This window comes from Uloborus diversus, chromosome 2, assembly GCF_026930045.1.
Source record: "Uloborus diversus isolate 005 chromosome 2, Udiv.v.3.1, whole genome shotgun sequence".
NCBI classification, from domain to species: domain Eukaryota; kingdom Metazoa; phylum Arthropoda; class Arachnida; order Araneae; family Uloboridae; genus Uloborus; species Uloborus diversus.
This window is the reverse complement of record NC_072732.1, coordinates 196,705,781-196,728,744: the sequence shown is the minus strand read 5'-3', so window position 1 is coordinate 196,728,744 and position 22,964 is coordinate 196,705,781. Positions and strand designations below refer to the sequence as shown.

Below are 22,964 nucleotides of genomic sequence, written 5' to 3'. Positions count from 1 at the left end.
GATATCTTGCTCAACCTCTCATATTTATATTCAGTATATTTTTCATTGTTTATTTAATTACACTGACTCACGTAAACGATTACGAAACTCAACTTAGAACGAAAATAAGGCTTGTTTTCGTTTAATTTCACTTGCATACTACATTTTTGTATGAATCCTCGCATTACTTCTTGAGATATAGCAGTCACATAAAACGATTAAAAATATTCGGTGATCCATCCTTTTGGGATGACTGAAGCCAAAAATAAATGAGCAACTCGCCCTTTAAGATATACCTGTAGACCAAATTTTGTCTTAACCCTTGTACAGTAGACCCTCGTTTTACGCGGGTGTTATGTTCCACGGAAATGCTGCGTAAATCGAAACCGCGTAAATTGAGACCTAATATCAAAAATAGGGAATGGGTTCAAAATAGGGATTAGGTTCCGTAGATAAAAAAATACTTCATTCTAGTGATGACTAATTGTATGAAAAGTTTAATGTGTACTTATATCGATTTTTATGCATAATATGCATAAAGAAAACAAACTAATTTCGTGTTCTGTTTATGAAGAAGAGCTGGCTATGATAGTCTTTTGGTAGTCATTAAGAATTTTTCCTCTAATTCTTTGCTGAGCATTAACGCATCCATGACCACTTGCGTCATTTCCTAGATAAAATCTTCCTTTACTAACAAATCAGAAAAAAGATTATTTCTATTGTCTACGAATGGTTCAAAATTTTCAATGTGAGCGTTTTTGGTTGTGTGTCACCGGAGTCGGTATCCTCGTTGGTTTTGACCTCCTTTGTCACTCCTAAAAGCTCTTCTTCCAGTGAGTTCTGAACTGTGTGAGTTTAATCACTTTACTTCTATAATGGAAAAAGCTCTGGAACCAATCGCATAAAATGTCTCCAAGGACCCAAGTTCGATTATTAGCACGCCACAATGCAGTTAGTTACGAGTAATCTGCAATCTATAGGAGCTTGGGTTTTGAAAGAGAGGAAAATGTTACCTGTTTGCATTGCCGCATCAGCGTAAAACCGAAACTCATCTGCGTAAATAAAATAAAGGTGTCAAATCTTCAACCGCGTATAATCGAAACCGCGTAAAATAAACCTGCTGAAAACGAGGGTCTACTGTATTACTTTTTGAGATATATCAGTCACAGATAAAAAAAAAAGAAAGGAAAAAAAAAACATTCGATTGCTCCACCCTCTGGTGTTATTGGCCCCAAAATCTGTCCCCCTGCTGCTTCCTAACATTTTATTTGATTCCGTTCATCATTTTTTGAGCAATGACAGTCACGCATATCGATGAAAACGTTCAGTTACTCCACTATCTTGAACGAATTGACGCAAAACAACCACGCAGCCCTAAATCATATATGGGTATTTGCGGGTATCGTTCGAATTCTTACCACAGGTTTTGACGTAGAATGGCCCCAAAAAATCGGTCACATACAAACGCACACTATTCTTGAAGAAAAGTTTTAAAAAATTTATCGAACGTCAGAACTGAACGCCGTCAGAACGTTTTACAGTTGGTAGATAGCGAGTCACAAGAAATAAGATAACGTAACACTTGTATTCTATTTGTTTGCTGAAAAACAGCCGAGAGTTGCGAATCAAAACGGAATAATCTTTTTAGAATTCATCAAGAAACTCAGTTAGTTCAGTCCCATTTTTAACGAAGACATTCATTAAAGGCAGTAATCATTAATTCTGCAAATTTGGTGTTAAACAGCATTTTTGTACATTTGCATTTTTCTTACCAACTGAATGAGCGAATTTTGGTTCTACGACATTTTGGCCCGGCGACATTTTGGACAGGCGACATTTTGGCCCGGCGACATTTTGGACAGGCGACATTTTGGCCCAGCGACATTTTGGCCCGGCGACATTTTGGACCGGCGACATTTCGGCCCGGCGACATTTTGGATCGGCGACATTTTGGCCCGGCGACATTTTGGACAGGCGACATTTTGGACCGGCGACATTTCGGCCCGGCGACATTTCGGCCCGGCGACATTTTGGGCTGGCGACATTTTGGATCGGCGACATTTTAGATCGGCGACATTTTGGACAAGCGACATTTTGGACCGGCGACATTTTGGACCGGCGACATTTTGGCCGCGACATTTTATCCCGCGACATTTTGGTGGCGACATTTTGACCCCAAACCATGGGAGGTTTTGGTAGTCGTATGAAAATTTTGCTTGGCACCACTAACTAAATTCATTTCGCCGGTCATGATCATCTTCATTATGAATGTGCCAAAATCTAGAAATATTTCAGTAACTTTTCTTCCTCTCATGATCGTACTGATCTTAAAAGTTATCATTAACATGCTTGTCTGTCTTAAAACAAATAATTGAGAGTTTTATTTGTATATTTCTAAATGCACAAACTAATGTCTAAATGTTTTTGTATTTTTTTATTTCTACTTCTCTACTGTAACTTGCCAATGAATTTTCTTTACTTAAAGTTTCGTCTGACATCAGTCCTTATTTTAAGCCGTCACATGTGGCAAAAGGTAAAAAAAAAATTTGTGGCAATAACAAACATTCAAAGAGAGGATACATTGTCTTGAACAATTTCGTCACCATTTTATGTTAGAAACATATGTAGAAAAATATGGAAACTTCATTTGGATCGGTTGAGCATCAAGACGTAATCAGTACACCGTTAAATACAAAAATAATATTCACTAAAAAATTACTAAGTAATAGAGCACAAAAAATGGTAATCAGTACATTGTTAAATCAAAGAATAATATTCACTAAACAATTACTAAGTAATAGAGCACAAAAATGGTAATCAGTACACTGTTAAATCAAAGAATTATATTCACTAAAAAAATTACTTAGTAATGGAGTACAAAAATGCTAATCAGTACACTGTTAAATCAAAGAGTAATGTTCACTAAACAATTACTAAGTAATGGAGCGCAAAAATGGTAATCAGTACACTATTAAATCAAAGAATTATATTCATTAAAAAAATTACTTAGTAATGGAGCACAAAAGTGGTAATCAGTACATTGTTAAATCAAAGAATAATATTCAATAAAAAAATTAATTAATGGAGCACAAAAATGGTAATCAGTACACTGGTAAATCAAAGAATGATATTTACTATAAATATTACCTAGTAATGGAGCACAAAATGGTAATCAGTACACTGTTAAATCAAAGAATAATATTCACTAAAAAAAAATACTTAATAATGGAGTACAAAAACAGTGCTTGCGCATTCTCTCAAGAAGTTCCAATTGCAAATCAGACTCTTCTGTATCAATATGAATATCATAATCAATGCTTGATAATCGATAGGAATTAATATTAAATATGATATCAATATTTTTGTCAATAGCGTAAGCATTAAAAATTTACATCTTACCTTTTATTTCTTTTAACATGAAAAAGATCAAAGTGAAATATGTAATCCGCGCCATTTTGTAATTTGAGACTTCTAAGCTGGAAGTAGATTTTTTTACACAAGTCAGGTGACTTAGAACAATGTTCAGTGTCTAGTAGAAATTAAACAAGAGCAAATTTTTGTTGAAAGTAATTTTCCTTTCAAAACATGTTTTTAATGTTCAAATCACGCATGAAGTTCTCGTTTCTGGCGAATAAAGGAAAGGTTTTTCAACTAATGAATATCAAACAGAATCCTGGAAGCAGGTGAGCAGTTGAAAATACGATAAGTTAATGTAACTCATGCATGAATTGAGATGTACGATAATATGGAAGGTTTTACTAAATGGAGTGAATACTTATATAACATTTTGATAAAGTGCATTCTGGATCTTAACAGTGCTTATATTATTTGAGTTCATTCCCTGCTGTTCTATCTATTCTGTGTTTTTTCTTTTTACTTCCTTTTCCAAAAAAGGAAGTATTGTATTCGCAAAAAAATTTTCACTCAAAATTCGGCCTTAATTTCCATTTTGCTCACCCCCGAATTAACGTTGAGTTTTTTTTTTCGACCCAACCACACGTGGATATATGCCTAGAAACGTAGAGACATCCAAAATATCCATTTTGACGAACCCCGAGTAATAACAACGAATTTTCTCGTGACGTCCGTATGTACGTATGTATGTGTGTATGTGTGTATGTATCTCGCATAACTCAAAAACGGTATGTCCTAGAAAGTTGAAATTTGGCACGTAGACTCCTAGTGGGGTCTTGTTGCGCACCTTCTCTTTTGGTTGCATTCGGATGTTCCTAAGGGGGTCTTTTGCGCCTTTTTGTGGGGAAAACATTGTTAATTTCGATGTAAACTCAAGTGGTGTTATAATTTGTCGGACACTTGGCGATACAGTAAAACCTGTAAAGTTGACCACCCTTGTAAGTTGACCACCTGTCTATGTTGACCGCTTTTGTCAGGAACGGAATTAGTCCTATCTCATAAAATGAAGGAAAACCTCCGTAACTTGACCACCTTTCTATCTTGACCACCTGTCTATCTTGACCACTAATGTACGCCAAATTTGGTTTGGAGTAATGTAAAAAGCCCTTTGTAAGTTGACCACTTGGTTTATTTTTTAAAACTTTCTTCAGCAAATTATTTTATTTTATTATTTATTTATTAATCATTGTTATTATTATTATTTATTTTATTTTTATTTATTTATTATTATTATTATTTTTTTATGATAGCTTTCCAAAAATGTTTTTAATGCTTTGATGACAGACTAGCATTTTATTAACTAAACAGCAGCATAAAACTTATGCTGTTCTTTATTCTCCAAACTTGTTTTTCATTTGTTGTTCTATTTGAGATAGCTTTTTGTACTCTGTTCAATGAAAATAGTTGTCACTAGAAAAGTTCTAAGTCTTTTCTTTCAGTTGCAATATGTTGTGGCAACACAGGAATTGTGCTAAAAAGAGCAGGCTCAGATCTATATATTTTGGGCCACCCTGGCAACAAAATATGTAGGGACCCTCCTTAGTGGCCAGCAGTGTCTATTTGTAAAGTGAATAAGCTAGTTTTTTTTCTATTTTTTCTTCAATTTCTAGGGCCGTTAGCCCCTTTAAGGACGCGGGCCCCTCGCACTGCTCTCACGCAGATCTGAGCCTGCTAATGAGTAAAGTTACATGTTTCTGGTGCAAGGGATTAAGAGATAGGACATTTTATTTTTGCCTTTATGAACTGGGAGAGTCGCGCTTATTGCACTTTGTGCTATAAGTTGTACAAAAAAGGCTTGAAAAAGAAAGTTAGTTGAACTTGAGATTAATAAAAAGTATGCAATATTATATTAAAATTAATTGAAAATGGAGAAAGCCAGAGAAAATTAGCCGGCACATATCGAATTTCTAAAATTACAGTGTCTAATATAGTCAAAAATAAAGAAAAAATAACAAAATTATTTGATTAGTATTTTTAATTATGGTTAAATAAAAAATATTAAATTTCACTTTCAATAATGTTAAACAATGAAAGTGAGTTGAATAGAAAGAATAAGGGGGAATTACTCAAAAAATGAATATATTGTGCAAGAAATGACAAAAAATAAAAAAATCATTACCGCCCTTTATAAGTTGACCACCTGTCTAAGTTGACCACCAAAGTACTGCACCGCGAGTGGTCAACTTACACAGGTTTCACTGTATATCGCCAGTCTTTTGGTCGCCAAGTTTTGTCGCCAACTTGGCGACAAATTTGGCGATTTTTTTTTTAAATTTGGTTTCACTTTGTCCACTGTTGGTGATATTTAGAGAGTAAAGAATTGAATCACATTAAAATTGCCAAAAATGTGGAAATGACATTAAATTGGAGTAAAAGGAAGTCATGTGATGCACACATCAGCTCGTTTGAAAATATTGGTTGGTGATGCAACACCAATTGATAGAGTGAGAACAAAAGGGATATAAGTGGACTTTTTAAAGTTCCATGAAAACGCGTTTAAGATTTAGTTAATAGATAGAGTCTCATTGAGTTTTACTTCCTTTTACATAGTAAAGGAAGCATTGTATTCTCGAAAAAATTTTGACCCAAAAAAAGGCCTTAATTTCTATTGTGCTCACCCCCCCCCCCCCGAATGAATGTTAAGTTTTTTTTTTTTTTTTCAACCCTACTACATGTGGATATGTGCCTAAGAACGTATAGACACCCGAAATATCTATTTGGTAGTAAATAATAAAGGAGAAATAACATTCAATTGGTGTAAAAGGAAGTCATGTGATGCACACATCAGCTCGTTTTTCTGGATTTTTTTGTAAGACAGCGCACACCAGAGCTACTTGTGACATTTCTTGTTCTTGAACAGAGGAGAATTTCTTTTACGTTACTTGTTATCTCCACATTTTAAATATGGGTACCTACATTTTTTTTTCTTCTCACTGCCTCGATTGTACTTGTTTAAAGTCAATTTAACTTCGACAGGGAACCTGCAATCACTATTGATTTTTTACCGTTCGCAAATTTAAAAAAAAAAATTCTTTCAGTTTGATTTAATTGAAAAATAAATTAAACTCTAAATGAATATTTTAATTTATTTTCCTATGTACCAGCTTTGCTAGCTCAGTATTTAGATATCTTGAATGATCTTTAAAACTTTTTCAAGGAATAAGTAAAAACAACTAAAAGTAGGAATTTTTAGTTTTCCTAAACCCCTAATTTCCCAAAATCATTGGTATATCATCAAAGCTCGTCCCTATTTTATTTTGAAGTAAAGCGGAGACATCTTCAGAAAAAATTATTGGGAATTTTAATGTGATTCAATAGTTAACTCTCTAAATCTGTCACAGTGATCAAATTGAAACCAGATTTAAAATTAAAAAAAAAATCGCCGAGTTGGCGACAAAATTTGGCGATGAAAAGATTGGCGATATATCGCCAAGTGTCCAATAAATTACAACACTACTTGAGTTTACATCGAAATCAACAAAGATTTCCCCCAAAAAAGGGGCAAAAGACCCCCTTACAAACATCCGAATGCAACCAAAAGGGAAGGTGCACAACTAGGCCCCACTAGGAGTCTACGTACCAAATTTCAACATTCTAGGAACTGCCGTTTTCGAGTAATGCGAGATAGATACACACATACATATGTACATACGGACGTCACGAGAAAATTCGTTGTAATTAACTCAAGGGTCGTCAAAATGGATATTTCGGGCGTCTGTACGTTCCTAGGCATACATCCACGTGTGGTCGGGTCAAAAAAAAAAAAAAAAAACTCAACATTCATTCGGGGGTGAGAAGAATGGAAATTAAAGACGATTTTTGAGTGATTTTTTTTTTTTTTTTTTTTTTTTGCGAATACAATACTTCCTTTTTTGTAAAAGGAAGTAAAACACGAAATGCAAGTACGCCAGTTTGTTGCAAGACAAATATTGGCTCACAAAACTAGCGCACATGGCTGACATTTTTTGAAAACCTTAACAAATCGAATCGGAAAATTCTAAGACAAGGAAAGAATTGGGGTTACATGTATGGACAAGCCAAATGGGTTCAAATCAAAAATTCAGCTGTGGAGAGAAGAAGTAGTTCGTGGCTCATTGAACATGTTCAAACGGACCGTCAACATGGTATGTGAAGAAAATGGTATGGAAGAAAAGCTGCTGAATGTGGTGGCAGAACATTCAGTCATACTTCAGGACAAGTTTGAGCACCATTTCAAGAATAGTAACATGGAACAGTATGACTGGATTCGCGATCGATTCTCTTCATCTGCGGATGCATCAGTTCGAAAAAAGCAATCAAGGCGCGAGAAAAATTGATGGACCTCAAGAGCGACCGTACTCTTAAACTTAATTTGAGCGAAGTGCCTCTGGACGAATTTTGGTTTCTGGTTAAAAATTAGTATCCCACTATCTCTTGTCTTGTTATTGATGTGCTGCTACCATTTTCAACTACATATATTTGCGAACTTAGCCTCTCGGCCTTCGCACTTATATATATTAAAAAAAAAAAAAAAACAGCAAGTGATCATCTCTAAAGAGCCTGGATCAAGATTTTCGTGTAGCTCTTTCCAGCATAGAGCTGAACATCAAACTTCGAAAATTAGTGTCAAACGGAAGTTAAGTGCTTGGTTTTAATTTCTAGCTTGCTTCTTTCTTAAAACATTATTTGATAAATCGTTTAACTGCAGTGTGCACTTTAATGACATGTTTGACAGAAATGCTTTGAAACATATGAAGCATAATTTTCTGTAAATAACTTATAGTTTTGTTGTGCATTATCAAGCTCAATACATTCGAAATATTTCTGCTTTCTAAATAAATTTAAATACACTACGTTTGTTATAATTGTTTTATTTATATGAAAAAAGTCCATCTCCCCTCCTTCCCCGTCATTTTACCAGTGAATGATAAACATTTCTGTATTACCATTGCGAAATTAACTTCAGTGTGCCCCGTTGATCTAGAAATTTCTTAAGTGTGCCGCAAAAGTAAAAAAGGTTGAGAAGCACTGCACTAGATGACAAAAATGCCAAAAAATGAAAAAATTGCAATTACTGCCCTTTACCTGCAAACGACAGAATACACGACAACATGCAGGATTCACAATGACCCTGATAACGGCAAAAATTCGTCTTGGGCGTTTGTAGCGAATCCTTGCTTTTGCGAAATTCAATCAATAGGTCATCATAGTTAATCAATAGCATTTTTTTATTCTTTTACTAGCTGTGTTGCTCGGCATTGAAAATAAAAGTTGTGTCAAGGGACGCATGTGTAACAATCAGGTTTATAGAAAAAAGAGATAGAGTAAAATTCCCCGTCAACGAGTAGAAAGTTTTTGACTCAATATTTAAATTTAGATCTAGATTCAGACGTTGTTATCAACAGACGTAAACATCCCTTTTTCACGGATTTTCTGGGGACTTTTTACACAGTAAAGTCCCGTTTATCCGCGGAATTGGGTGGGACAAGTGCCGCAGATAATGAAAATTGCGTATAAACCGCAAAAAGGCTAAAGGGAGGGAGAAATACGGTAAAAATTGCAATTCATGAAAAATTTAGCTGCATTGATTCATAATACTTTCTTCAAACAGTGAAAATACAATAGAATAAATATATTTTGCATTTTTGCACAACGTAATTTAACTTCAAGATAAAATAAGTGCATATACGGTGAAGAAAGCAAAATAAATAAATAAATAACAACTGAATTTAAATTTATAATTTTTCGACAAAAAAAACCGCCATTGGTTTTTGCCTTTTAAGGCGAAAATACATGTTCCTTCTTTGTTTATTGACTCGCGGATAAGCGGAAGTTTACTGCTAATGTTTTGCATTTGTTTGCTTACTGAATTTTTTATGAACGCATCAGACTGAAATAGACAATAACCGAGCTGGAAGCAGATGCCATGTCAAGTCTCTGGGTGGCATAGCTGGGCAGTCGGTATATTGCATGTAGCTCTGACTTACCCTTGGCTTAAAGGTGTAAAAACTTATTGTTTTATAACAATGATTTGCCTTCAGTTTTTCAGTGTAACCTTACCATTGCTGTGGACATTCGCTAGTGTGCTAATTTTACCAAAGCTACCAGTTTACTGGCACTCTTAGCTTCATTGATATGACATCTGCCTTCAGATCGGTTGTTATCTACAATATATTCTGGTGAGTTTACAACAAAGACGAAACTGCAGTCACTAGATGGTATAACAGGTGCGTCGGCATATTGCAAGAAATTAATAAAATATTAAAATCAAAACAATTAATAAATAAAACCACTCATTTCAAATACAAGAACATACAAGGTCGCTTTGGGATTCTCTCAAGGTCTCAAGGGCAAGTAAAAGCTTCCCTTCAAATTTATTTTTAGCAGATGATATCATGTTAGGAAAAAAAAAATTCTTGCTAATAAAAATGGTTAATTTGATAGCGTTGTAAATTATTACTTTCAGGTTATTTAGGCTGTATTGCAAATAATTTCGCTGAAGGTAAAATAACATGAAAGTAATTTTGTGTTATAATAAATAATGCAACGAAAGCATGTACTGCACACACTTATGGATGACTAATTGCTTATGTAGCATACGCGCTTCAGTGCTACGATAGGCATGTTCTACAGTCAAGAAGAACCTAGTTTATACAAACTATCGTTGTCCCTAACAAAGATCTTCCATAACTAGTTTCCCACACAGAAAGATGGCGCAACAAGTTATCTAAGCTTCCACACCTTTGGATTTGAGTTTGGAGCGGAAGGAAATTTACTTCAAACGTCTAATACCTCTGCCGATACTGCTCTGCCGACTGAAAAGGCAATCAGAAAATTGTACGGTGAAATTAAAGAAACTAGTAGTATAAGTAAGTGTTTGGCAACAAATTTCCTAAGAATTGAAAAATGTTATTATTCATGTGTAGTGCTTATTAAACCTTCGTCACATGTTCGGTATTTTGTTTGATGAAACAATTTTATACGAAAATAATCATTAAGTTTCAATAATAAAAACTCTTTCAATTGCTCAAGTGTTTGTTGCATTAATTTTTTCCCGATCGTATGTGGCACCTCTGAGTGCCATAAAAACACTCAAAAATCAAATTATTATGTCTCTTACTTACAAATTCACGTAAAAATTAGTCGTTTCTCTTAAATGTTATTTCCTCACAAGCATAGATGTAAACATCATGGAATCGGTTGTTAGCTCTAATATAGTTAAGTTGGGAAAAAACTACTAAATACGTCTTTTTCATTAACTTTGGGCTTATTAGGATTTTTTTATCAATACTTTAGTAATAGAATTCCTCATAGCTCAAAATATCCACCTGGACATTGATACGCACAAGTCAAATTATTAGAATTTGAATTAATATTGGTTTTACGATAAAAGTCCTTTGTGCGTTCTTTTATGCTTAAAAAAAAAGATATTTGTTAGGAGCGCTACAGAGACCTTTTACTACAGATTTTTTTTTACCATAAAGGACAAGCGTTGTTTAAGGTGGAGCCACTCTGTGCAAGGTTTAAAGAGACATTTCTCAATCAAAAATTTAAGTTTAAAGTTTTAGCAGCATAGTGAAGAATTCATTTTTTTTTTGTTTTTTCGTTTGTTTTTTAAATGTCTAAACATCATCAAAAAATGTTATTTGTAAAAAGTGTTTTTAGACACATAAATTTTTTTTTTTGTTTAGTGTTCCTATCAAGTAAAATGTATCTTATATCATTTCTTAAAGAAAAACAGAATACTACAATAACAGTGAGTAACGTATTGTGCCAGCCTTATTACAAAGAGGAAAACATGTAAACGATTCCTTAAAAATCAGCCATCTTCTCGTTTTACTTGCAGGAATATATCAACTGACGCTTGCCCGATTTCAAACTCACTCGTAAAAAAAACTCAAAAGCACGGATAACTGAGCAAAAAATTACTAAGCTTAAAATTTGCAAGCATGAAATTATCATCATAATCCTTGGGTCAATATCTTGACTAATTTCTGAAAAGAGGAAGTCAATGTAGCCATTATCTGAGAAAGACGATATTTAACCTTGAGGGAGTCGATTTCTCAAGGGGATGTTTAAAGCTTTGTTACAATCGCTGTATTCTGTTGTGGCCATGACCTTTTTCCTCATTCATTAACTTTTATTTCAGTTTCATGTACCACGGGTGGTTGTAAAGTTTTATATATTTCAGAACAGTTTTTATTTTAGATTACTATGGTTAGAAACGTAAAAGTTGATTCATTCAAAAAATTAGGACAAAATAATGCAGCTTCAGATGAATTGAGAGGAACACCTTTTCCTCAGGCCGTCATTGGAAAATTTTCCAGGGGAAGGAGATATATATAGTGTTTTGATTTTAAATCACAGGGTGTTCGAAAATTCCTTGACACATTTTAAAAAAATCATAGAAAAGCAATAAATTGTCTTATGAATTTGCAGTTTGCCCCATAATACTTTACAAGATCAAGAGCTTTTTTTATGACATTGTAAAAAATGGAATAATAAATATTTAGTCATAAATATTTAATAATAAATACTACAGCCGTGTAGATATGTTTCACATTTCTTTATGTTTGCTCTTCATACACTGCTATAATAGCAATGTATGAAGAAAACTTTCAACAACCTCAAAAATAACTTACAAACAGTAACTTCAGAACTATTAAATGCTTAAACATGCACAACAATGTCAACCTTTTTTTGTGTAAAATACAAAGTACGAAACGTATTTCGATACCTCACCGTGAAAGTGCAGCACTAGGTCTTTTATTATTACAATTTTTTATGGTGTTATAAAAAAAAAAAAAAAAAAACTCTTGAACTTGCAAAGTATTATGGGGCAAACTGCACATTCATACGACAATTTATTGCATTTCTATAATTTTTTTAAATGTGTCAGGGAGTTTTCGGACACCCTGTATATTACGACACGTAAATTTTCTTAGTTGAAACCATAATTGGGTTACCTTTAAACTGGGTTACCCTTTAAACCATTCCATTGAAGGAAATAACTGATGTAGTGTCACTCGTATCAATACACAACAAATCCAAATGTTTAGCTGTATCCTTTTGAAAGTGCGTCAATGCAACTGCAGTTTGACCAATGCAACTGTGGTTTGTTCTGAATGGTTTGACCTAATAAATATGTGGTGCAAATTTGAAATTAATTTGTCCGGTGGGGACCCACAAAACTATTTTCTAAATTTGAAGTAGAACTACATCGATTGGTAAATATCCTAATGAAAATCTCGTTTCGTGTATTTTAAAACTGTTATTACAATTTCTGAAATATTATTAAATATCGTATAATGAGTTGTTGTATGAAAAATGATTTTATAAAAAACATAGGGGTTTGACAGTGAAGATAATTTCATAGTGTCTAAGAACTTTAAAAAAGCAAATTTAGCTGATCAGGCAATCGCAAGTACCGTTTTACACTTTGAAAAAGTGTTTGCAAATAATTGGTATTGAACTGACAAGAATCATTATTGCATTTTAGAAGTTGTAACTTCTCAACTATTGCAAAAGCATATTGCAAACATAAATAACTTAGCGAATAAAGGATTTTTTACGCAGATTACAACTAAGTCCAATGAATATATACAAAAAATACAATAATTTGTCTTCTATATTTTGTATGTATTCATTGGGCTTAGTTGTAATCTGCGTTGTAATCTTCGTTTTGAATAAATTTGTCTTCTTCGAAAGCAACTATTACTTATATCTTCATCAAATTGCAGCAAACCTGTCGTACTTAAACATTATTATACAACATATCTTGGGTCTGATGGAATTCTACTTAAAAACAGTATGCATTGCTATTAGTTTTTCAAAGCACTCGTATCAGCTCATTCAACAAGAGAAGCACGAACAATTTTATACCTTTTTTTAATGCATCACATTTTTTGATCGCGTTTTATTAGCGTCCTTTAGAGTTCGCTGTGAAAAAAAGAATCCCAAAATGAAACGGCTTGAATCTAATCAAATCTAATTAAATAGAGCAACATAAAACCCAGAATGTTTTACGATTTAACATTAAACATCCGTTTAACTTATTCCCTGTGACACGTATAAAACAGTAACTAAATAAAATAAAAACGATGATACGAAATATGCGAATGAAAATATTATAATGTTTTACCTTTAGTTCTTACCTAGTCCTGTTTTGTGTTTTGAGTTGAGAGCTTTTCAACAGTGCATTGTCAGATCTCTGTCTGTGACATTACATCACATATGGCTTATTTTGCTCTAAAGAGGGTAAGCAGTAGACAAATCTTCTTTCGTACTCTTAATGCTAAAAGTCGTAAACAACACGCACAGAAATACATCAATCGTTTAAGCGATTGATTGGCAAACTAGAAGCGGCAAGTTCGACTCCTTCCCTTGCTCCGGATGTAGCTTCCCTGCTTTATTGTTGCAAGTTCCTTGAAAAATGAAACACAAAGAACACACACACAAAGAGCATACGTTGCATTCGGAAACATTCACCGGTCGCATAGGTACCACCGCAAGCCTTTGGAAACGGGTCCCCAAGTGTTTACTTTTAGGATCTGCCGTTTCGACCGTTTGCGTTGGCACCGGTTCGACCAGTGCCTGTTTTCGAAAGAATCGTAACTGCCCTCAACACGTAAGCAAAATAACTGAGACTATTACGTAATATTACTTTTAAATGACCAGAAAAGGATTTCTAAAAATAAAACTTCAGAAAAAGAAAAAACTGGAGGAAGGAAATAAGTCGCGAAATCGAAGTCAAACCCGCGATTATCTACACTGCACGAAGGCAGCTGTTGGAGCTTTTTCTTCTGACCACTCGGTTGGAAGCCTTCTAGGATATGGTTGGAAGATGTTTACGTCCGTGATAAAATGGTCGTTAGACTGTTTCCGAACGCAGCCTAACTCTGTGATATTTTCAGTACACCGTCTTCTGTTGGGCTATGTTCGGAAACACCTCCCCGGTTGATCAGCACGCTTGGTCAGACCATAGCTATGACATCACTGGAATTTTACTCGTGATGCCGGTAGAACAGCTGTGCTTCCGAACACTGGTGATTACAGCACGGTAGTTATAGAGCAGCAGCACACGCCACTCCAATTACAGAGAGTGTCAAACTTGAAACATGATCGGATTGGCCAAAAAATGCCACGTGATCTCTCTAACCACGTCGAGGTTGTGGTGGCAGCTCTTGCAACCTGGTGGACCGTTAGAGAGTCACCGCAAGCATTTTCGAACGCTGGTCGGTGGCACCAAAAATCAGCTGATTCCGTTTCCGAACGCTTGCGGTGGCATCAATGCTACCGCGGCGTGTTTCCAAACGTAGCTTTGTTGGGCCGTGGTAGCCCGATCAGTAGAGTGTCGGATTTGGGGGCCGTAGGGTCCTGGGTTCGAACCTCGATGGTCGAAGACCCACCGTCGTCATTAAAGGGGACTGGGCGACGTTAAATATGCTCGTGGTCTAAATGTCATCCCAGTAAAACGATACCTCTGGGGGTGCTAGCACCAGGTAGCTATTAGCTCCTGGACTAGTTCTAAATTCTCATTAACTGTTCGATCCGGTGATGGTGCTGCCATCTATCGGTATAAAAAAATAATGGAGGCAAGGCACTTAGTATGCAGTCCTCGACATAAATACAGTTGTAGTCAGTTGTGACTCTGAATAGGAATAGGAATAGTAGCTTTGGTGATATTTTAAGAGAACTTATAACCGTATCCTAAGAGATTCGGTACACAAGTTTGCACTGAAGAGATCCTGACAATTTTTCAGTAACTATTGTGGCTAAATAGATAAGCGATGCGCTTAAAATAAATTAGTTGTATTATTCTTCCTTTTTCTGAGTGACGTAAGATTTTTAGTGATGGTTTAGAGGTAGAACGTGTCTTCCAATTGCACACGTAAGTAAAAATTGTTTTTTCAAACTTTTTTTTTGTTGCTTTGTATCAAGTTTTCATAGATATGAGGGACACTGACGAAAACGATCAGACTTTAATATGAATTGTTATGACGCATTGTACCACAGCATATGTTTTATTTAATTGTGATTGTTTCTTGTTTTGATAAATAGCTGTATATTTTAGGACTTTTACTTTGTATATAAATATTTAATATAGAGGCATAACATTAATGTATAAATGGAAACTTGGCAGACAGCTACATTTTGTTTTTAGTGAAGCATGTTTTAATATCGATAAAAAAAGACATGTTGCTCAATCTTCAGAAAATACATTTTTGTATCTTTGGTCTGTAATTATTAGACTTTTCGTGTTATTTAGTACTTAAACTCAAAAGTGATTCGAATACATTAATATGAAACCAATTGAACTGATGGTTCTAATTGAAAAACAATTCAAAAAGGTTCATGAATGTCAATTATTGAATGTTTAATCTTTCAGTTACGAATTCAAATAACTTTCTGTTTAAATTGATATTTCTTGATTAATATTTTGACATGTAATGACACCTAAATGTTGAACATGCATATTTCAAATTCCTAAAAACTAGACAGAAATCTTACAGGAACTCTACAGGTGTTATCACGCCATGTAAATAAAATATTTTCCTTTAACTAATTATGTTACTTTAATGTAGAAGTTCACTTCTGCTCATACATACTTAATAAATGCTGCTTTTAAATATTTTGTTTTTAGTAACTGATATGGTCTGAATATTGGGAAGTATTATAAAATATCCAAGAACGATTTAGAAAAAAAATTGTTTTACTTAGTACATCTTCATTTCAATTATACATTTAGAAAAACATTTTACTGGAAAAATGATGTTGCTTCTTATTTTTTATTACCATTGAAATAATATTTAAAAAAAAACTGTACATTTTTGAGTTGTATAAACTCAAAGTTCAACATTATCAAGTGTATAACTGTCGAAGAATTTGTAAACCTAACTTAAAAAAGTCAATACTCAAAATCAGTAACCGTTCCTGGGTATACGTGATAACATTTTATGTTCTTTATTTTATAAATTCTATTACTGAGAAGGCTAATATAATTAATTTGCAAATGCTGTATCATTTTAGCCACGAACAGACATGTGCATTTTGAATTTCTAAGTGTAGGGATGGTTTTTTGCATTCTGATTATTCCGACAATTTTTACTCCAAGTGCATATTATTAAGTTTACAGGGTGTTCAGTGTAATAAAAAGAATGACGACTCTCGAGATGATTATGGAATTAAAGTTCCTTCATAACATATTAAAATCAATTGTCATCAGTTTGGAATTTCTGTGGAAAAAGTTTGTTTTAAATTGTAATCTCACTAGCTTTTTCGTAATTACATAATTATGACGACCAGTTAGGAGTAATCTAATCTTCCCTTAGGCATCTTTGATTCGTTGCCATTAACAGCACATATTTTAGAAAGTTCTATTTTTGATCGACTTTCAGGATAAAACTCTAACTTCTTCGTCCAGAAAAAGGCAGAATACGCATTTTTCTTAACAGCTGTAAAAATGACTTTTATTGATACAGAAACAGCATATGAAGCCAGATCAAAAATCATTTTAGATGCCTTGTTTAAAATTTTAATTTTTTCCAATGAGATTGTTTAACAGCAGAGGTTTTAGATTTTTGTGCTGTTTCTACTGATCTGGGGATAAAATGTTGTCTTTCGTTTGAGTTACAAAAAAGTAGAAAGCATCGGGGGCATAGTTTTCTATAATTTTATTATTTTGACGTTAAAACTAAAATGTTTTCCATTGCGCATTTAGAAGAAATATTTACTGGAAATATTATATTGCTTCTTTCACTTTATTATTATCATTGAAATAGCATTAAAAAACATTTGTACGTTTCTAAGTATCTTAACTCAAAGTTCAACACTATTAAGTGTATGATTGTCCAAGAATTCGTAAACCTTACTTAAGAAAAGCTAATACTCAAAATCAGTAACTCTTCCTTGTTATACGTGTTAATATTTGAAAATATATGCTGCAAAGTAATACAAAACTTTACTGTAACGTTTCTTAAGCTTCTTTGAAGCAAACACTTATCAACATCAAAATTGAATATTGTAATTTCCTTAGTGGTGATTGAAAGGGAGGGGGGGAGTAAATATATCATTTCCATTTTCTGAATGATGTTCATTCAGGTTCTTTTTATAATGCAAATGTAAAGTTTTGAGAGTTGCAATTTAGTGAAATGTTTAACAATGAAAATACCGATTTTTGGCATTGAACAAATATTTTCTTAGACATGTGTGCATATTTGTAAATCTCTTGTATAAAATTGCATTAGTGAGACTAAACCAGTTTGATTTTGTTCGACTTTTCGTCGAGATTGTTTTTTCTTTACTGATTGTTTTTGGCAATGAACAAATATTTTCTTAGACATTTGTATGTGTGCATGTTTGTAAATCTCTTGTATAAAATTGCGTTATTGAGACTGAATCATTTCGATTTTGTTAGACTTTTCGTTGAGGTTTTTTGTGAAAGAATCCGATACTGCTTTGACGCAACACAGATTAGTTAAAAGATCGTAGTTTTTGTGATTTTTCAAAGTTTTGTGAAACTTTGCATGGCGAAAAGTTTCCACATTTCAGAAATTACTTAAAGGTTGACACTTTTTAACATAATTAGCTCTTGCCTCGAGAGATGGAGTAATTGTACTCTAGAAAGATTGGGATTTCGCATTTCAACACTTCGTTATGTTCACATATACGGCTTTATGTGTAATTCTAGTTCATTTATCTGGCCTCCATTTAATAATGGAGGCCAGATAAATGAACTAGAATTATTATTTCCAATCATATCCGGACCTCCGGTTTATCCGAATATGATTTATAGAGTTAAAAAATTATATATATACTTAAATAATAATTAAAATTATTTAATTTTTAATTTAATTAATAACCTCCTGATAGATCGCGCGATAAATTATAGTCATCAAAATAAACAACATAGCTCATTTCGTTTGTCAGTCTGACGCCACTGCATCTGAACTGTAAATGATAAAAAGGGTTTGCGAGTAATATTACATTAAAATGTTGTTACAAAGCATCGTTTCTTTGCTGTAATAAAGAATAAGTCTTCGTTTTTTACGAATGTGTTTTACTTATTGCCTATATCACCTATTTTATTCGGATTGCCTCAGATCCAAGTTAGTCTGGATAAACGAGGTTGTACTGTATATGTATGTGTCTTTCGGGTTTCATTCAGTTGTACCATTTAAATTTATTGACGAAAAAATCATTGAAAAATTTCTTTTTATTTTCATTTTTGGTACCAAAAAGTGCGTCTCAGCTACAATTACGGGTGATGTTAAGTACTTTCATCAAAATATTTTAAAGCAGTTGCATGCGAGTTTTACTTAACTGTAACAAGTTCAATTTATATATATATATATATATATATATATATATATATATATATATATATATAAATTGTATAATAAATATAAAATATATATATATATATATATATAAATTGTATAATAAGTATAAAATATATATATATATATATATACAGTACACTCTCGATAACTCGAAGCTTATGGATAGAATATTCTTTTATCTAGAACTTTTCATCGGGTTCCAAACTCCTGAGACTGATTAAAAACTTCCCATAATTTGAACTACCAATAACTCGAACGCATTAGCCGATTCCTTGAGACTTCGAGTTATCGAGAGTTAACTGTATATATACATATATTTGTATAGTTAATAATTTTTTCTTGAAGTATTCAATTTCAGAAACGAATTACAAATTTTAATGTCTCAAATTCAAAATTTTATATACTTACCATATGAAAATAATTTTACGGAAATTCCTTGACATAGTAGCAAAAAAAGTTACCAAATGCAAATTGTGAACCAAAGTAACTGACACGACTAGCTTTCGAATTTGATTACAAAACCATAGGTTTCTTAATAGCAATAAACTGAAGATTATATCCAGTTGCAGTAATCTGTTAAATAACATATATTCACCTGAGGTCATAACTTATTTCATCACCATTTGATATCCAATTTACTGAGAACTTGCTTCCACAATACTGTCAAACAATAAAGACTGTTACGTCTTCAATAGATATTTTACACAGTACCAACTATCATTAAATTTTATTGCTCACAGTAAAAATATTGTGGGGTCTAGTTGTGCACCTTCCTTTTTGGTTGCATTCGGATGCTCCAAAGGGGGTTTTTTGGCCCTTGTAATGTTTTTTTCTCACCCTTAGTACATTCAAGAAAAATTTAAAGCTATAGCTCATTCTTAATTTTTAAACTAGACGTATTTCTTTGAATTTTGCAGTTTTTAGAAACAAACATTTCACATGATACCCATACACTCAAGTCTTTTTTCTCTTATGAGCATAAGTGAAGCTTCGTTGGATTTGAAGTGGAAGTTACCAACTAAATTTCATTGCCGAGTCCTGTGACTCATAAATCACATTTTTGTACTGTTTTCTACTTTTAATTAATAACATTTAATGAATTTCTCACTCAGAAGTTCAAAGCATCTACTGATGAGTTACTTTCAAAATGTGAGCATGCTATTTTAGTTCGCAATGATGTTATATTTTGTGATAAAATTTCAAGTACAGTCTGTTTTCCTTAGCTGAGACATCCCTCTTATTTGCGCATGCGTCGAGTCGATCCGATTTTATCAAAATAGGGAGGTAAACCTTGAAGTAAAAGGTGAAAAATAACGTGTTCAGCAGTTCATCCAAAGTAATGTCGAGAAAGACAGAAATAGCACGTGCGAGCGGAAAGTGCCTAATCTCAATAACGTCTCCTTTTAAAATGGAATGCATCCCAAGTGCTTGTCTTTGCTTTCGGAACGGACACTACGATACAATGATAGTTTTATTCCCCTTTTTTGACTTATTTCCAGTAATAGGTGTTAAGGCTACAGTGTATAAAAAAAGTGTTTTTTTTTTTTTTTCAATAATTGATCCCAATGCCTAAAACTTTGTGTACTTGTATATTTATTACATCAAAAACAATAAAAAAAATGGTGCAGATAAAAATACTTAACAGAAATTATAAATAAAAAATTTTAGTGAAAAATTAAAGTTTCAAATTGCTCCATACGTCACAATTTTTTTCCAAACTTTGAATTTCCACTTGTTTTTCAATCATTAGGCATAATTATATTAATGTACGCATTACATATAACGTTTTGTGAGACAGTTTATAAAAACTGGCTGAAAAAGAGAATTTGTGTGAAAATTTCAGCAAATACGGTGATTTTAACAACAAAAGAGTTGAATTTCTAATTTTACATAACCGTCATTAGTGAAACTCATGCGTACAACTATAACTAGATATTATCCAAAATTGTTTCCGAAATTTCATTATAATTCGAAAAATATTGTGGTGCAAAACAAGGCTAACCAATAATTCACTAAATAATGCATGGAATGAAAAAAAAGAAAAAAAAAAAAACTTGTTGCTCTGAATACATAGGTTGATATAATACTAAAAAAAGGCTAAAAACATTTTTTTTATTTTTTACTAAATTTTCAGCAATTTTAGTATCCACTGTAGCCTTAATGATTTTTACAAAACAGTGTGAAGTATTCATTAAATGCAAAGATGCAGACACAAAAGTACAATTTTTGTGGAAGTGAACATTTGCTTTTATTTACACATATTTACGAACAATTTCGAAAATTATAATTCGGTTACAAATTTAATTCTACTAGATGTAAATTACACGGGTAAAATCAATTTATAATTTATTTTGAAAATGAATAATGTAGCCAATTCTGTAGCGATCAAACACTTGTGTATTTTGTCTCGCAGTGATATCCAGAAATGTCCACTTTGGAGTTGTCTGTAATTAAAAGAAAAATTAATAAATAAACCATTATTTTCCCCAAAAATATATACACAAAAATCATTAGAAAAAAAATGGAAATAACATGTTTTTGATTTGTCTCAAATAATAAAATGTTTTCATGTGCAGTGAGGAAGTTTTTATTTGCTTATGTTTATTGCCGTCCCCATTTTCATTTTTTAAAATTCTTTACCAAGGACCAACAATACTGAGGAGAACAAGCAGTTTACAAGCAGTTGCTGTAAGGAGCTCTACAGGTTCCCCGTAGCTAAACAAGATTTACTAGTACAATTTTAAATATTTGATTGTACCTAATTGAATGGCACATCCTGGTCCCTTTTCGAGCTATTTTCTTTCAGTCTTTCTTTGTATGAGGGTGGGCATACGGTTCTCTAAAGGTCTATTTCACTATCGCTAAATTAGATCTGCAAAATGATCTCTGAATGTAATTGTGAAACTCGTCACTTTTCAACTAATAGTTTTCATATTAACCAGTGGCGAAACCAGTGCCCCCCTCTCTCCCAAAAGACAGTATACAGTGGAATTCGCTTAACTGAACCATCGGTTAATCGAACCAGCCGCTTGTTCAGATATATATATATATATATATATATATATATATATATATATATATATATATATATATATATATATATATATAAATATATATATATATTTATATATATATATATATATATATATATATATATATATATATATATATATATATATATATATTTTAATTTGTTCTCATGTTATATATACAACATGAGATACATTTTAAGAACATGTTTTAAACATAAATTCTAAGACATTGAAAAAATGAAAGAAAAAATACTGAAGTATACTGTAATGCCAGCGCAGAGCTGCTAGAAACGAAGACAGTACAACATATTCATCAATAAACAATCTAAATAAAATTGAAGATGCAAAATGCAAGAACATAAAAATGAAAAAAGGTGAACCAGGTACCACACTTTCTCTTAGGGACCGGTCCTCCCCTTGAGAAAGTGTTGGTCCCTGGTTCACCTTTTTTCGTTTTTATGTTCTTGCTTTTTGCATCTTCAATTTTATTTAGATTGTTTATTCATATATAATCACCCATTTGAAGCGAGTTTCAAGTAGGTCAACGCACTTAATAGTTATTTATCTTTCAATTAAAATCAGATATTTACAGGAAAAAAAATGGTTAATGAAACTTCCATTTCATGGCGGCTCTGTTCCAGCAGAAATCAAAATTTCAGTGAAATTTAAAATTTCTTCAATTTAGTTGTAAAATACGTTATTCACATTTCATTGGAAATTTTTAATGACCGATTAGTACTTTTTAGCACTCATTTTTCACTCTCCCATTTTTAGTTACTTCTAATTGTTGAATTGAATCGATACTGACTGGAAGGAATAACTAAAACAGAATCGGTCTGGGATGAGTGTAAAAAAATGATTCGCTTTATTTTAATTTACTTTTTAATGGAAAAAATTCGTAAATAGTATGTTTTCTTTATATGTTCACCATAAACATGGGGCTCACGATAATCATAAGGCCATTTATATGTTTTGTGTATAACATGTTCGGTCAAGCTACACAGGTCCTGTTCGCATAATCGGAACTGTCAGTCTTAAGGACCAAAATGGTCCTGTCCCAATGGTGTGGTGATATTAACCGGAATTGACTGTAATATTTTTTTCAAAATCGTTCCACAATATTAAGGAGAAGAAACGAACGTGTCTTGGGAAAAGTAAGTGATTTTGATTGGAAAAATATAGAATGTTGGGAAAAACATATTAAAAAAAACCCTTAAAA

At 32.8% G+C, this 22,964-nt stretch overlaps 1 protein-coding gene across 3 annotated transcripts in view; it reads right to left on the bottom strand.

Annotated features, from left to right (window-relative positions):
* LOC129217608 (inactive pancreatic lipase-related protein 1-like) overlaps positions 1-3,515 on the bottom strand; it is a 35,873-nt gene extending 32,358 nt beyond the window's left edge. For all 3 annotated transcript variants that reach the window (XM_054851934.1, XM_054851935.1, XM_054851936.1), the window contains exon 1: positions 3,379-3,515. In XM_054851934.1, the coding sequence (XP_054707909.1) occupies positions 3,379-3,433 (55 nt within the window). In that variant the 5' untranslated portion in view covers positions 3,434-3,515. The remainder of the gene's footprint in view (positions 1-3,378) is intronic.
* Positions 3,516-22,964: the final 19,449 nt, after the last annotated feature.